The sequence below is a fragment of the Camelus bactrianus genome, chromosome 24 (genome assembly GCF_048773025.1).
Source record: "Camelus bactrianus isolate YW-2024 breed Bactrian camel chromosome 24, ASM4877302v1, whole genome shotgun sequence".
NCBI classification, from domain to species: Eukaryota; Metazoa; Chordata; class Mammalia; order Artiodactyla; family Camelidae; genus Camelus; species Camelus bactrianus.
In genome coordinates this window covers 14400316-14414288 of record NC_133562.1, presented here as the reverse complement: position 1 = coordinate 14414288, position 13973 = coordinate 14400316, and the positions used below count along the sequence as shown (strand labels likewise).

At 44.0% G+C, this 13973-nt stretch overlaps 2 protein-coding genes and 1 long non-coding RNA gene across 4 annotated transcripts in view; 2 read left to right on the top strand and 1 right to left on the bottom strand.

The window, feature by feature from the left end:
• The window catches only part of B4GALT6 (beta-1,4-galactosyltransferase 6), a 124151-nt gene that overhangs the window by 91612 nt on the left and 18566 nt on the right, over positions 1-13973 (top strand). The gene's annotated exons all lie outside the window — the stretch shown is intronic.
• The window catches only part of LOC141574906 (uncharacterized), a 38358-nt gene that overhangs the window by 22578 nt on the left and 1807 nt on the right, over positions 1-13973 (top strand). Inside the window, exons 1-2 of one of the 2 annotated variants that reach the window (XR_012502035.1) lie at positions 2510-3839; positions 4999-5146. This is a non-coding gene — a long non-coding RNA (uncharacterized LOC141574906). Of the gene's footprint in view, positions 1-2509; positions 3840-4998; positions 5147-13973 lie in introns of those variants that run through there. The other variant, XR_012502036.1, reaches the window with a different exon arrangement.
• DSG2 (desmoglein 2) overlaps positions 10804-13973 on the bottom strand; it is a 35141-nt gene continuing 31971 nt past the window's right edge. Inside the window, exon 15 of the mRNA XM_074352201.1 lies at positions 10804-13622. Coding sequence (XP_074208302.1) covers positions 12600-13622 — 1023 coding nt within the window. The 3' untranslated portion in view covers positions 10804-12599. The remainder of the gene's footprint in view (positions 13623-13973) is intronic.

Below are 13973 nucleotides of genomic sequence, written 5' to 3'. Positions count from 1 at the left end.
CGGCCTGGCAGTATCAGGGCTGGGGCATGTGGTTACCTGGGGTGCAAGGATGCTCTGGGCAGGAATTGAAAGTCATATTTGGAAGAAGAACAAAGCTCATTATTGGCAAAGTGTGTTAATACCTCTGGGGCCTATGATCAATGTAAAAACCTAGCTGGCCAGCAGATCTTTGATGAGAGAAAGCTGCAAAGCCACGAGTTAGCAGAAACTGACCGGGAAGAGGAGAGAAAGCCCGGAGGACCAGGCAGACCATCGGGGTCTTCGTGTGTGGCCCCTGGGTAGGCGTGCTCGGATATCCTAGTGTAGTTTATGGGTCTGTGAAAGGCAGTGGACTCCTTGCAAAACTGGGAATGCTATGATGGTACAAGCTTGGGGTGAGTCTGTGTGAAATGGAACACCCGAGCGAGACTGGCTTGGACAACACGTGCTCCTCCACTGACCTGTGAGCGGTCGAGACGTAGGTAGGGGCAGGTTGTCTCAGTTCCTCATGGTGCCTCCGCTCTGGGTCCAGCTTCTCTAGGACTCACATGACTTACCCTGCAGGCTGTCAAGGTGGCCACCACCTCTGCCCCCGTCGTGTCTTCAGACAGCAGCCACCTGAGCAGAAGAAGGGCGTTTCTGTTTATTAGGAAGAAAAGCTTTTCCACATCTTTCCCTTGAGCCCATTAGCCAGGATGGGGCCACAAGTCCAGGTCCTGACCACAGGGGAGGGTGGCAAATCTGGTGTCTGGCATTTTTGGCTTTTATCAGCCAGGAAAGAAGATGGTCCAAGGAACGGCAATTGTGAGGGTGAAGGACAGTGCTGGCTGCAGTGTTTTAATGCCTTGGGGTCTTTTAGGTCCTGCTCAGAAAATATAAAGTTCAGCCACGCTGCTCTTTGACATCTCAGCCAACCTGTTGGATTGCTCTCTATCCCTGCTGAAAAAAGAGTTCCAAAACTACTCTCGGGGCCCCTAAACGGGAGCCAAACAGGAAGCCAGTATTTCCTAGCCTCTTGTTTCCCACATCCTGCTGCTGTCCGTGGAGTAACCGGAGACGAGAACTCCACGCTGAGGAAGAGGGACAGTCTGGGCGGAAATGTTGCTACCAGTCATCGAGCATGTGTGGGTCATGAACTGTGCTGACAATCAGACAGTCTGTCACGTGCCAGCTACCACGTGACGAACAGTCCGTCTACAGAGTGAATTTTAGTATCAGATCTGCTCCGAGTGTCTGCTTTTGTCCTGGCTTTCTCCGCATCCAACTAGTTTTATTTGACACTGCTATGCAGGCGTGTATTTAATAAGCTTAAAGCTGTTCTGGAGCAGGACTGAAATTTATACACAGTATTCTGGATTGTTCAACAGCCACCTTTGTTACTGGAGGAACAGAATCCACTGTGTATTCCAGAGTCGCCTTCCCTCTGTGGTCTGAGTTAGAGTTGGCTGACATGCATGAGATTAGAGAGGCAGAAAGGAAGTCATGGCATTTTGCTCTGAAGCACTTTGCAGGCTGATATGGTGATAGCCGGATGCATGGTATCCGGTGGCTTCCAGGTTGTCCTTGCTGCCTCCCTCCAGTGTCCAGCTCTTTTTTCTGATTGTTGGTGCATCTGAATGACAATCAACCACCAGCCATGTGGCAGTGGATCTGCAGTGCCCTGTCCCCGCATCCCCGCCACACACAAGCAACCCTACTGCAGCGCTCCTCAGTGACCCACCAGCACTTGGCTTTCCTGTTTCCCAGCCGGTTCTGATCAGCACGTCCCGCCAGTGCTTCAGGAGGTCTGGACAGCGAGTTTTCCCTGAGTGTCTCACCCCCCTTCCAGACTCTTGCGTTCTGAGCTCCTCCCATGATTCCATCATGTCCCAGTATTCAGTCTGATCCTGTAATACACACGGCCACGCTCCCTCCCGAACACAACTTGGCTAAGACAGACGCTACTCAGACGTGCAGAATGTTGGCTTGCATTTACTTTCTCTAACCTACGTTTGGAGCCCCCATTTCTACCAGTGATGGGAGGGGAAATGCTACTTAACTTGCCCAATTAAGGGAATTCTGCCTCTTACAGTTTAAAACACTCATGTCTAAGTTGACTTAAACTGGCTTACGTCTCGCTCCCTCCTCTTTTTCCCGGGTACACAGTCCCCGGGTACCAGGGGAAATCTGCCCATACTCCTCCTGTTGATCTCTGCTTTGGTATAGCCAGGCTGTCCCTGGATGCCCTTTGCTGCTCTCCCTTGAGATGAGGCTAATTCCAAAAGGTCTCTTGGGCCAATGCTGGAACCTTCTGCTAGATTCGAAGGCTCCCAACATTTACCTCCACTGATGAGGCAGGCGGCCACCCTCTTGGCCCTCATCTCCTGATTCTGGGTCTCCGCTGGCCCACCTGTCCTCTCAGCATCTCCAAGGCCCCCTGCCTGGACACTCCTGGTTTCCTGAATTCCAAGCCCAGGCTGTGGGGGAATCAGGGCCTGTCAGGACCATTTAGGGAGCTTCTAGAAATTTAGGGAGAATCCAGAAGCAGGGAGGAGGTTTCTAAAAGCCTCCAGAAAGCTGAAGAGTGCATGTGGTGGGGATGGAGACATGCCTGGGAAGGCAGGGACTTGAGACAGAGGTTTCTGAGGTGGAGCAGTTCCTGGAGCTGACGGCTCAAGGACGTCCCCTGGGAGTGGGGATGGAGTGAAACGGCGTGCAAACGGAGCTCAGGGGACCCACCTTCCCTGGTGGAATAGTACCTTGTCACGTGTGCTGGGGACTGAGTGTCTTCAAGCACAGCAGCCAGGAAGCCCTAGCATTTGGGCGGAAAGCAGAAGGAAGCTTAGGAGGGTGGAACAATCTTGGACTTTGTACGTCAACTCCAGAGTTTAAATCCTGGGTCTTTGGTTAAATATCTAAGGTCGAGGTAGATGATTTCTTTGAGCCTTGCTCTTGCCAGGTGTTAAACGGGAACCACGATGTCCCTTCAGCAGGATGACTGGGAAGTAGCAGACAGCCGGTACTTGGTGCATCGCAGTCCACTGTCAGCCGCACTCATCACCCCTCACTAGCTGTGCACAGAGAAAGGAAGACAGTACAAACGCACCACTGTATTTCCTTGACGTGGCCCCCTCACACTTCCCTTGGAGTTCTAGGATCCAGAAGGCGTATGTGTTGATTGTACTTCACTCCCACTTTTGGTCTTTTTGTTCTCTTATTCTAGCAATGGCTCTATCTTATAATTTATGGTACCTTAAATCCAGGAAATACATTAATTTACTGCTACTCCACGTAGGTGCAATGGGAGAAGTTCAATGTTCCTTTTCTCTCATTTTGCCACTAGAGGGCGTGCCCATCTGCTATTGCTGCCCCTGCTCCTCCCCAGCCACGATCTGCCGGTGAAAAATAAAGAAATAATTGAATTTTAGTGATACATATATAGCTGAAATGTTGAGATGAAAAAAATAAGGTAGTTTTGAACGGACATTCATCAGAATGCAAACTTTCAAAAACAAGGAACTCCTGAACCTCACGCGTTAAGTATCTCCTTCACCACACGAGACCGTAAGCACCTCGCCTGCAAGGACCACTTCGTAATGATCTTTGTATGTCCAGGGCTCAGCCGAGTGCCATGCTTGGACATGTCTGTCTGATAAATGATTTAAAAATTGACGCTGGAGAAGAGAAAGGTCCATGTGAATTCATGAGGCATGCCACGTTAATAAAAAGACTAAGAAAAATCGTAAGAAAAATAGATGCCTCCATTGTGAAGAGTACAAGAAGAGATTAGCTTGAAACAGCAGCATGAGGGATTCCAGTGAGACTTAGGGAAGAACTTCCGTACACAAGCTATGAATGGGAGTGGATAACAGAGAACGAAGGTACTCCCCCCAACCTTTTCCTACTTTCATTGGTCAGGAGGAGCCTCTGAATGGGAGCATGGTTCTAGCTGAATTTCAAAGCTCATTTCAGCTCCCTTTGAGTCTGTGAATGTGTTTTCCTCACTTATTACAAATCATTGCTGTTTTCTCCACTGACAAAAGCTAGCCTTGACAATTTCTTTGGAGACTTCAAAGCATTCTCCAGCTAGTCTTTACTGTCAGGGGCTGGTGTGGATTTTCTGTAGATGCAGAAAGCTGAGACACTGCAGAGGCTGAGTAATGGGCGCAAAAACCTCCCAGGGTTTCAGAGACGGAGCGAGCTGGGACCCTCCCCACAGTCCAGAGTCTGGTCTTTTTCATATGAGTTTTCTAAGCCAAACAAACAAAGAAGACTTGTTTTGCACAGAAGGGAAAAAACCAAACCAAACCAACAACAACTTTGCCTGACCTTTAAAACCCCTGTAAGCCTCAGGGCTGTTGGCTGTATTTTGTAATAACTGTGATCTTTTGACTAAAGAAGAATGTTGATCAGCCTGGGGACGCCAACCTCCATTTGTTACCCGGTTGCTAAGTGACAGCCAAAGAGGATTAGCCGATGGTAGATCACAGGTGCATGGAAATTTCTGCCCTGTGCTTTTGTTTGTAGTGATGAAAAATAGTTTGGAGCAATTTAGGGGAAAAAAACCCAACTCTCTTCTGTGTCTTTGGCTCTTGGATGGTTTTTAAAGAAGCCCCTCTCTGTCCCAACAAACCCAAAGATTGGAAGACACAACAAACAGATGTCTGCAGTCCCGAAGGCCCTCTCACTCTTGGCTTTCTCATCTTCCTGTCATCATTTCTTTAGCTAGGGCTGTGTGTCTGATGAAGGCACAAGACAGATTGTCCAGCTTTTCATAGTGAGGAACTGCACCAACCCTCAATTTACTCATCCATAAAATGGGAGAAGATAATAGGATGTCTCTCTAGGATTGTTGAGAGGATGAAAACAGATTTGTATGAGAGATGCTTCATTAGCAGAGTGCCTGCCCATAGAAAGTACCCAGAAAGTATTGGATACTATTATTATTACCACTTCTATTGTCATGTACCAGTGTCTCTCTGTGGCTTCAGAGTGTGATTATTCCAAAGTGACATGCACATTTATTTTCCCCTCTTCAAGACTGACTGCAGTGACAACAAGTTCTGAGAAGCACCCAGTAGTGAAGGCCACCGCATGTGAAAGGTTCACCCAGCATGGGCCGCACACTGTGGCTGGCTCGTCTGAAAAGTGGGCCATTAAGCCTGCTGCAAGTGCCATCGTCACAAAGGTCAGACGGAGTGGTGGGAATACCTATTCCATGTCCCCCTGTATCCTTGCAATTCCTGAAAATAATTTAGGAGTGTCACCGTTTTGTAACATTAAAGTGTCCCATTAATCCACACATGGCACTGCACGGCGCTGCTTCTTAATGAACTCCACCAGTAACCTGCTGTTTACAGTTTTTGCATGATTAACAACACTGCAATGACCATCCTTCCGCACACATCTTGTCTTAATTGTAAGGTTATCTCCTCATGTGAAATCTCAGAAACTGAGCTGCTAAATCTGAATATTTTTTTTAGTATACTTTGTTTTTTTATTATACATCTTTGAGTTACACAGGTATGTGCGTTTGTCAAGACTTAACAAATGCACAGTTACAATTGGTACATTTCATTGTCTGTAATTTTACCTCAGGGGGAAAAATATAAACAAATCTTGAACTCGAGTTAAAGATCTGCACATTGACATTGTTAGCGGGGAGTGTACTTATGGCTCTCCAATTTAATTTGAAATTCATAGAAAAGAAGGTGGATGGATAGAGAAATGGGTGGGTAGATAGACATGTGATAAAGAAAGAAGAGTAAAATATATGATGGAATTTGGTGATGGAAATAGGGGTGTTCTCTGAAAATTCTTTCAAATTCACTGCATAGATGAGGTTTCCAGTAGAATGTTGGGGAAATATCTGGTGGTACAAAGAATGTCATTTAATTAATTTCAGTAGTATTCAGTTTAATTCAAAGTCAACTCAACAACAACAAAAAAATGAGTACCTGTCATCTATTAAGGCCTGCATTATATACTGAGGCTACAAAAATAAATAAAGACAAAATACTTGGCTCAGAAATCTTATAACTTCATAAGGGAGACCCAGGCAAAACCACACCATCATGGGACCAAACATAGGTCAATGATTTTCTGGAATAGTCTAATTTCAAATACTTTTATTATTTTTTAACTGTAAAGGAATCATTAAGTAAATAACTCGGTGTTACTCTGAGTGCTTAACTTTGTAAGGTTTTGTACACAAATAAACTCACAAGTCAGGAAAACAAATCTTTTGTTAAGTGCCATCTCCCGATTTCGTTTAGGGAAACATTTTTCTATAATTATAACGGGCCTCTCTGTTGGTTCAGTGACCTTGTTGACATAACATTTATGTTTTACTCTACACCAAGGAAAGAGGCACTGGAATACAAGGGAAAATCAATGAATATCAGAGAAAAAAAAAAAAAGGCTAACACTTAACTTTCACATGAGTTGAAGTTATTTTCAACTTTCCCCAACATTCTTCTTTAGCATCTCCCACGTGCAGACTTGCAGCCCATCCTCCTCTTTCTAGACCCTGATCATATGATTGTCCTGCTCAGAAATTTCCTGTGACTCTCAGCTGTACAGAGTCTGGTGCCACAGCCTTAACCTGCGGTCTGCACCTAACCTTCATCCATATCTTCTGCTGCGTTTGCTGCCTGTCATTTCCCAGACACCAGCCACCCTCCCTCGGTGAGGTGAGCCTCTGATCCAGCTGAAGCCTGTTGGCTTCATCTTCACTGTTCATGAAAAGCCTTCCTCTCTAAGAAGTCTCCTTAAATATTCCCAGCCCTGCCTCACAGACGGACTCATCTCTCACAGCAGCCTTGGCCTTTTCCTTCTCTCTTTGATGTCTTGTTTATTACAGTCTGTCATGATTTTCAGAATAAGGTGTTTGTAACTACCACCTCCACTACTGTGTGGGCCCCCAAAGGGCAAAGCCTGGGGCATCCTCACCTTTAAATGACCTTTAAGGCACTAAGCAGTGCTCTGCATGTAGTGAGAAGGCAACACATGTTGGTTTAACTGAATCTTGTCTTGCAGAAAGAGTCAATGTCTATTCTTTTCATTATTATTATTATTATTTTACTTTTTAAATATTGGAGTATAGTTGACTTACAATATTGTGTTAGTTTCAAGGGTAGAGAAAAGTGATTCAATTTTATACATTTATATATTTTTCAGATTATTTTCCATTATAAGCTATTACAAGGTATTGAATACAGTTCTCTGTGCTACACAGTAGATACTTGTTGTTAATTTTATATACAGTGGTGTGTATCTGCTAATCTCATACTACTAATTTATCCTTCCCTGTCTTTTCCCTTTGGTTACCATAAGTTTGTGTTCTATCTCTGTGAGACTATTTCTGTTTTGTAAATAAATTTATTTGTGTTATTTTTTAGATTTCACATATAAATGATACCATGTAATATTTGTCTTTCTCTGTCTGACTTACTACACTCAGTATGCTAATATCTAGGTCCATCCATGTTGCTGCAAATGGCAATATTTCATTCTTGTTAATGGCTCAGTAGTATTCCACTCCAAGATTCCTATATATATTCCATGTTCTTTATCCATTCATCTGTTCATGGACTCTTAGGTCGCTTCCATGTCTTGGCTATTGTAAATAGTGCTGCTGTAAACATTGGGGTGCATGTATCTTTTCCAATTAAGAGTTTTCATCTTTTCTGGATGATTGACCCAGGAATGGGATTGCTAAATCATACCATAATGCTATTTTTATTTTTTTAAGGAACTTCCATACTGTTCTCTATAGTGGCTGCACCAATTTACATTCCTGTCAATAATATAGGAGCATTCCCCTTTCTCTGCACCCTCTCCAGCATTTATTATTTGTAAACTTTTTGATGATGACCATGCTAGTGTGCAGTAACACCTCACTGTAGTTTCGGTTTGTATTTCTCTAATAATTAGTGATGTTGAGCATCCTTTCACGTGCCTGTTGGCCATCTGTATGTCTTCTTTGGAGAAATGTCTATTAAGATCTTCTGCCCATGTTTTGATTGGGTTGTTTTTTTATACTGAGTTGTAAGAGCTGTTTCAACATCTATTCTTAAAATTAGCTCACACCAGGCTAAGTGTGTTATCTGTCAAGCCATTGGCCAATCCATCCTCCAAAGTGCGGCATTTTTGTAGAATCATAGCCTCATGACTGACCTTCAGAAGACCTTTTGTATTTCATCACCAAAGGAGCCGAACAGGTTTCATCAGACTTCCATGATCTGGGCCTCGTTTCCCAGGCAATCCTGAAGCATATCATTCTTTATCTGGAAGGAGCACAGTTAGCAAAGGCAAGTATTGGCCTTTGTGAGTTTACATTGCTTATGAACTTACTAAATCGCTGAATTTTCCCCTCCTAGTTTTAGCGCTGATCGGCTTTGCCTCTTTTGCTGCGTGCCTAGTGCCATCTTGTGGCCAGAATGCATATAACACTCACTTACTCCAGTAGCGCAGAGGCCGTGGTTTATGAGCATGCACTCAGATCATTGTGCTTCTGCTACTCCATCTGTTTCTGTGGTCCAGAGGATCTCCACGTGGAGAAACCTGTGAATTAGCACCAGGTGAACGTACACATAGTTTCCTGTTAAGCCAACTCAACTAAGGCTTCATCTAGAAAGAATATATTCAGAATCATTTATGATGTTTGTGTTTTGCGTGTTTCCCCACTTTTTTCATAGCAGTACCCCAAGGGCTGTTTTCCTTTCCTCAACCCAGTTTTTTTTTTCCTCTGAGAAAGAGCCCTGGGGTGATGGTAGGCGTGGTCCTTGGAGGGGTTGGAAAAGACAAAGCTTGAAACTACATCCAACTCAAGAAAGTTGTGAAAGCAAGCTTCCTGCTAGAAGAGGCGGAAAGCCGTAGATGAGGGGAAGTAATGGGGCATCTGGGTTCTGTCCCAGCGTCAGCCTTGGGTAAAAGGACAGAATAATAAAACAAACCTCTAATACAGGGAGTAAAATCTCTTGATAATCCAAGCAAGCGGCATATAGACTCTGCAATAAACAGAAAGGATGTTGAATCACTGCAAACAGTCCCCATTCTGCACTAAAACCTCCATCATTCAACTTTATGTCGGAAGCCCTCAGTCCCTTCTCAGAGTTCTCTGATTAAGCCTTTACAATGAGAACCAACTTGGGCTTGAGATGCAGCAAGTTAGAGGCTGCAAATTAAATGAAAGACAGGCGGGTGAGACACTGACACCACTGTTCACTCACAGGTATAGGAAATCTACTTGGAAAATGCTGTTGGATTTTCAAAATTCACAATTGTCCTGTTTGGGTGTATCAGGAGAAGAAAGCAGCCGAGAGAGTCAGGGAGTGTCCCCGGGGGGAAGCAGACGGAGGTGAGGAGAGTTTAATGGGTCAAATACAAAAGGTAAGGCAGGTGGGGGAAACCTCATGGGATGGTCCAGGACTCTGCGTCTGGCAGCACGTGGAGGGGGGCAGTCACCACCGACGGCCTCCAGGTGCAGAGAGGGGGAGGGGTCCTTGAACCCAAAAGGGGAGGTGCTGTGCAGAGAGAAGCCTGGCAGGTGTTGGCAGTAGGAAACGGGAAGAAATGCCATGACCCACTTTTCTCTTTCTTCATCCATCTCCAGTCTTTATGGGTGGCCCGTGCTGCACATTGCATTCTGGCTTAATGCTTATTCAATCATCAAACTGCTTTCTTTCTCTTCTACCTTTTTCCAGGTTGGCATGTGAACAGTAAGCGTACGCTAGCATGGTGATGTTAATGTTAGGCATAGCAAATTTCAAGACAAAGAATATAACCAGAGATAAAGAGAGACAGCCTGTAAGTCAGTTTTTCAGAAAGGCACAATAAATCTAAATGTGTTTGTACCTAATAACACAGGTATAAATAGTTAAGTGTCAAAATACAGGAAGTAAACAGAGAAAGAATTAAAGGAGAAACAGGCAAACGCACAATCATTTGGAGACTAACCTTCCTCCCTCAATGATTAATGGAAAAAGTAGATAAAAGAAGTCAATAATGATGCAGAGGATTTGAGCTACACGAACATAGTGAAACTAGGAAATGTTGGTATGTTAAAGAAGTTAAGATTTAATTATCTGAGAGTTGTTATCTGAAACATCTCATTTCTAGATACTTGATAAGCAATGTCTTACTGTATAAATTTTGATGTGGTGGTGATTGGAATGTTGGGTCTGGACAGATTCATGAGGTCAACTGAGAGTTGCTCCCATGTGCCCCTAAGGGTTGGAGTCCCGGGGACCCAGAAGTAGAACAGTCTTCATGCTTTAGGACGTCTTGATGCACCTGCGTTGTGAACTGTTTATTAATGGGACATTACAGTATTGACAGAAACTCTGATCATTTTCCTTGTAAAATATAATAAGCAACTAAGCTTCTCAACATTGGTTGAATGATTTCATCTCTTGGGGTCAGAAGTGCAAATCTTCTTCAGCTGAATCAATCCACAGGTTCCTCCCATATTATTTTCCAGGCGGGGAGCAAACTCCAGTCTCTTAGGAACAAGGTCACCAGGCTTGGCAAACAGAAACAGAGCAGCCAGGGAAATAGGAATTTCAGGTGGACACAATTTTTTACTTTGGGACACACTTACACTAAAGAGCTATTCATTATGGTCTGAAACTCATATTTAACTGAGCCTGCTTGTGGTCTGCCCCTCTTAGGAAGGGAAATATGTTCTTCCGAGGAGGCTGGCTGAGCCAGATATAAGCAGTCCTAATGAAAACCAACACCAAAGTCTGACAAACACCTGCCTTCAGGGTGCTGTCTCCTCCCTAACGACTACTTACATTCCTAGTAAAAATATGATGGGGCAATAAAGATATGGGCAAAGGGTTGCTCAAAAGGTCATCTTTTTATTTAAATATTTTGAGGATAACACGTACAAATATAATGCTTCTCCCATGGAACAAATGTAACTAATACAAACCATGCTTTCACGTACAAAGAAAACCATTTAGAAAATGTGATTACTTTACATACAGGAGACAAGTGAGGATTTTTCACACCCACCCAAGGAGGAAGTTGAAGACCAAGTTTTGTCGGTTTGGAGCACGTAGGTCATAGCCCCATTTTCACACACTAGTGATATTCCTGATGCAGACTTGGCAAAAATTAACTACTAAGTCTATAGTGAAAAAAAAAAAAAGCAACAACAAAGACTAAGTAGAGAGTAAACAATTTAGAGCACAGAACAGTGACCTTCATTTTTGCCACAGACTTGTGGTGTCTAAAAATATTTGCCTTTTACTTATATACAAAAGTGGGAGTAAAAATATGTAAAATCTTTTGCATAATGCAAAAGTCAACAATATTTTTAAAAAATGTGATACAAAATAAATTTTTAGAGATTCATTTTCCTAGTAAAATATCCTGAAAATTCACAAAACTACAGCTTTTAAAAAAATTTATGGACATTTTTTATTGTAGAGAATATTGAAATAAATTATTACTGGTATGCACTTACACTTTGAAACTAGAGATGGATGATTTCTTCAAGGAGCAATAAAAATACAATCTATTTATTTGGCCAAAACACCCAAATCACTTCTTAAAAAAGGGCAGGAGGTACAAGTTCAGGTCAGCTATCTAATATTTAACACTCGTGTAGGAAGCCGTGACTAGCTAGCCAATGACTTTGAGACACGGAATAAATCGTAATTTCAAACTCGTAATTACAGAAGTTAAAGGGTCTTTCGATATTTTTTGCAATTATAGGTAAGAGTGGCTTCTAAAATTCAGTTTAATTCTACAAATGCTGATTTGCCACCCACAATAGGCATGGGGGACATATGGCAATGAAACAGGCATGGTTCTTACCACAGTGGATAGAGTTAATTCAGCTGTACTAATTTAGAAGATAATGTATCCCGAGTTTTTTTTTTAATAGTATATTTTATTACTATAAAAAATAAAGTGATTTTATGTTTATGAATGTTGCCCTGGATTAGCTTACTGAATTTGAAGTATTTAATATTTTCATGATTACTGAGAGACAAAGGGAAGGTATAATGCTGTTTTTAAGGCTATACGACACACACGCGCCCACAGGAACATGCAGTGTGTGCTCTCACCATGCCGGTGTTCCAAAATTCAATTAATCTTACAGGAATTGGAGGGCCTCTAGTCTTAAGGAAACCAAACAAGCAAAACTGGTTACTCAGACTGTGCATGTATCTTTGGATAAATAAGTTGCTGATAATCTGCTGGGTGCAGGAAAGCATGGAATAGGGAGCAGCAACGTTAAACGCTGTGCAGAGGGGCCCACTCAGTTTGGTGGGTGGCTCTATTGGACGGCTCATGAACTGGACACTGTTCATCTGATAAATTCTTAGAAGCCAGATTTACTCTCTGTTTAACTTGCTCTGTGAGTACTGTTTGGCCATGAGTCACTAAAAGGCACCTAAGACAGCATGATCATTACGCCCTCAGGAAGTCCTGGAGCTCTTCTGAAGTGCACGCCTAGAAGCTGAGTCAGTGAGGTTCTCTGCATATTTGTGATGGAGGAAAAATTTAAGCCCAAGGTGTATGTGCCTCTCATGTGTGTAAGGCTCATGAAAAGCCAGGTCCCCTGAAAGCAGGCCCTCAGCCCCGGCTGGCTCCACTCTGGGCCGGTGTGTGCTGAGCGCCGTCTAGGAGTAAGAGTGCTGGACCGTGCTCTGCCTGGAGATGTGGGTGGAAGATGTGGTGATGGTACGGTTAGAATGAGCAGACTCCTCTAAGCCCAAGTCTGGGAGAGGGCCTGGGACTCCAGCTCCAGAAACCAGAGTCTTTGTGGCCGTTACAGAGGTTTCAGCAGGAATATGGTAACTAGACTGCAGCGCGGAAGCAGGCGTCAGCACTCTCTCGGTCACTGTCACGTTCTGTCCTACGGCTGCACTGGGCACGGCCAGAGCGGGCTGCACGCTCGGGCTAGGGGCGAGGACGCACTCTCTCTCCCTCACCATGACATAGTGGGCATCTGGCAGATGCTGAGTGCCTTCCAGAGGCCCGGACACCCCCCCGTGAGGCTGGAGGACTGTCTCGGTAACCAGGACGTTACCTTCCCTAGCGTACTGCTGCTCTACCAGGGCAGAAGCCGGGGTGTAGACCCGCTCCGTCACAATCAGGCCCTGGGACTGCCCGGGGCCCAGGACCACCGTGCTTGGTGGCACCGTGGAGCCCGTGGCATAGGACGTTTCTGTCACTATCCTGCTACCAGCCGCCAGTGCCTCAGGTGGTGTAGCTGCTACCTTTGGACCCTGCCTAGAAGACACAGACTTTTCAGTGACCACTTCCTGAGTTACTTTCTCTGTGTTTGCCTCATGCAGAGGTGTGGGAACCTGAAAGCTGCCACTGGAGGAAAGTGCCTTCTCTGAGTGGACCCTAGTTTGCTCATAGAATGCACTTGAAGCTGCCTTCGCGTTTGTTTCTCTCCTGGGTTTTGGCCTCAGCTCAATTTCCGGTTCCATCTCTATTTTCTGACCCAAGCAAACTTCAGCAAGTGTCTTGAATTTAAGTCCTAGATCATCTAAGAAGCGGTCATCTAGCTCTCCTTCAATAAAACTGCAACAGCCAATGGAACCCTGGAGAGATTCAGTTTCTTCCTGAGAATAAACCAGAAGGCAGTCTTTGGCCGTCTGAATGTCATCTTCCCCCGTGTAAGAGGCAGCTTTCTAAAACGGAACAAGAACAGGGACGTTGACACGAGTGACACACTTCATTTAAGAACAAGACTCCAGATTCCTGCCCCAAATGCCTAACATCTCAGTCTAATTACAAGAAAACATCAGAGAAACACGAATTGAAGGATATCCCACAACACGACTGGTCTGTATTCTTGAAAAAAAAATAGATAAACAACAAGGACCTACTGTATAGCACAGGGAACTATATTCAATATCTTACAATGAGCCGTAATGAAAAAGAAACTGAAAAAAAAATATGTATATATATGAATAACTGAACTGCTTTGCAGTACACCTGAAACTAACATTGTAAATCGACTACACTTCAATTAAAAGAAA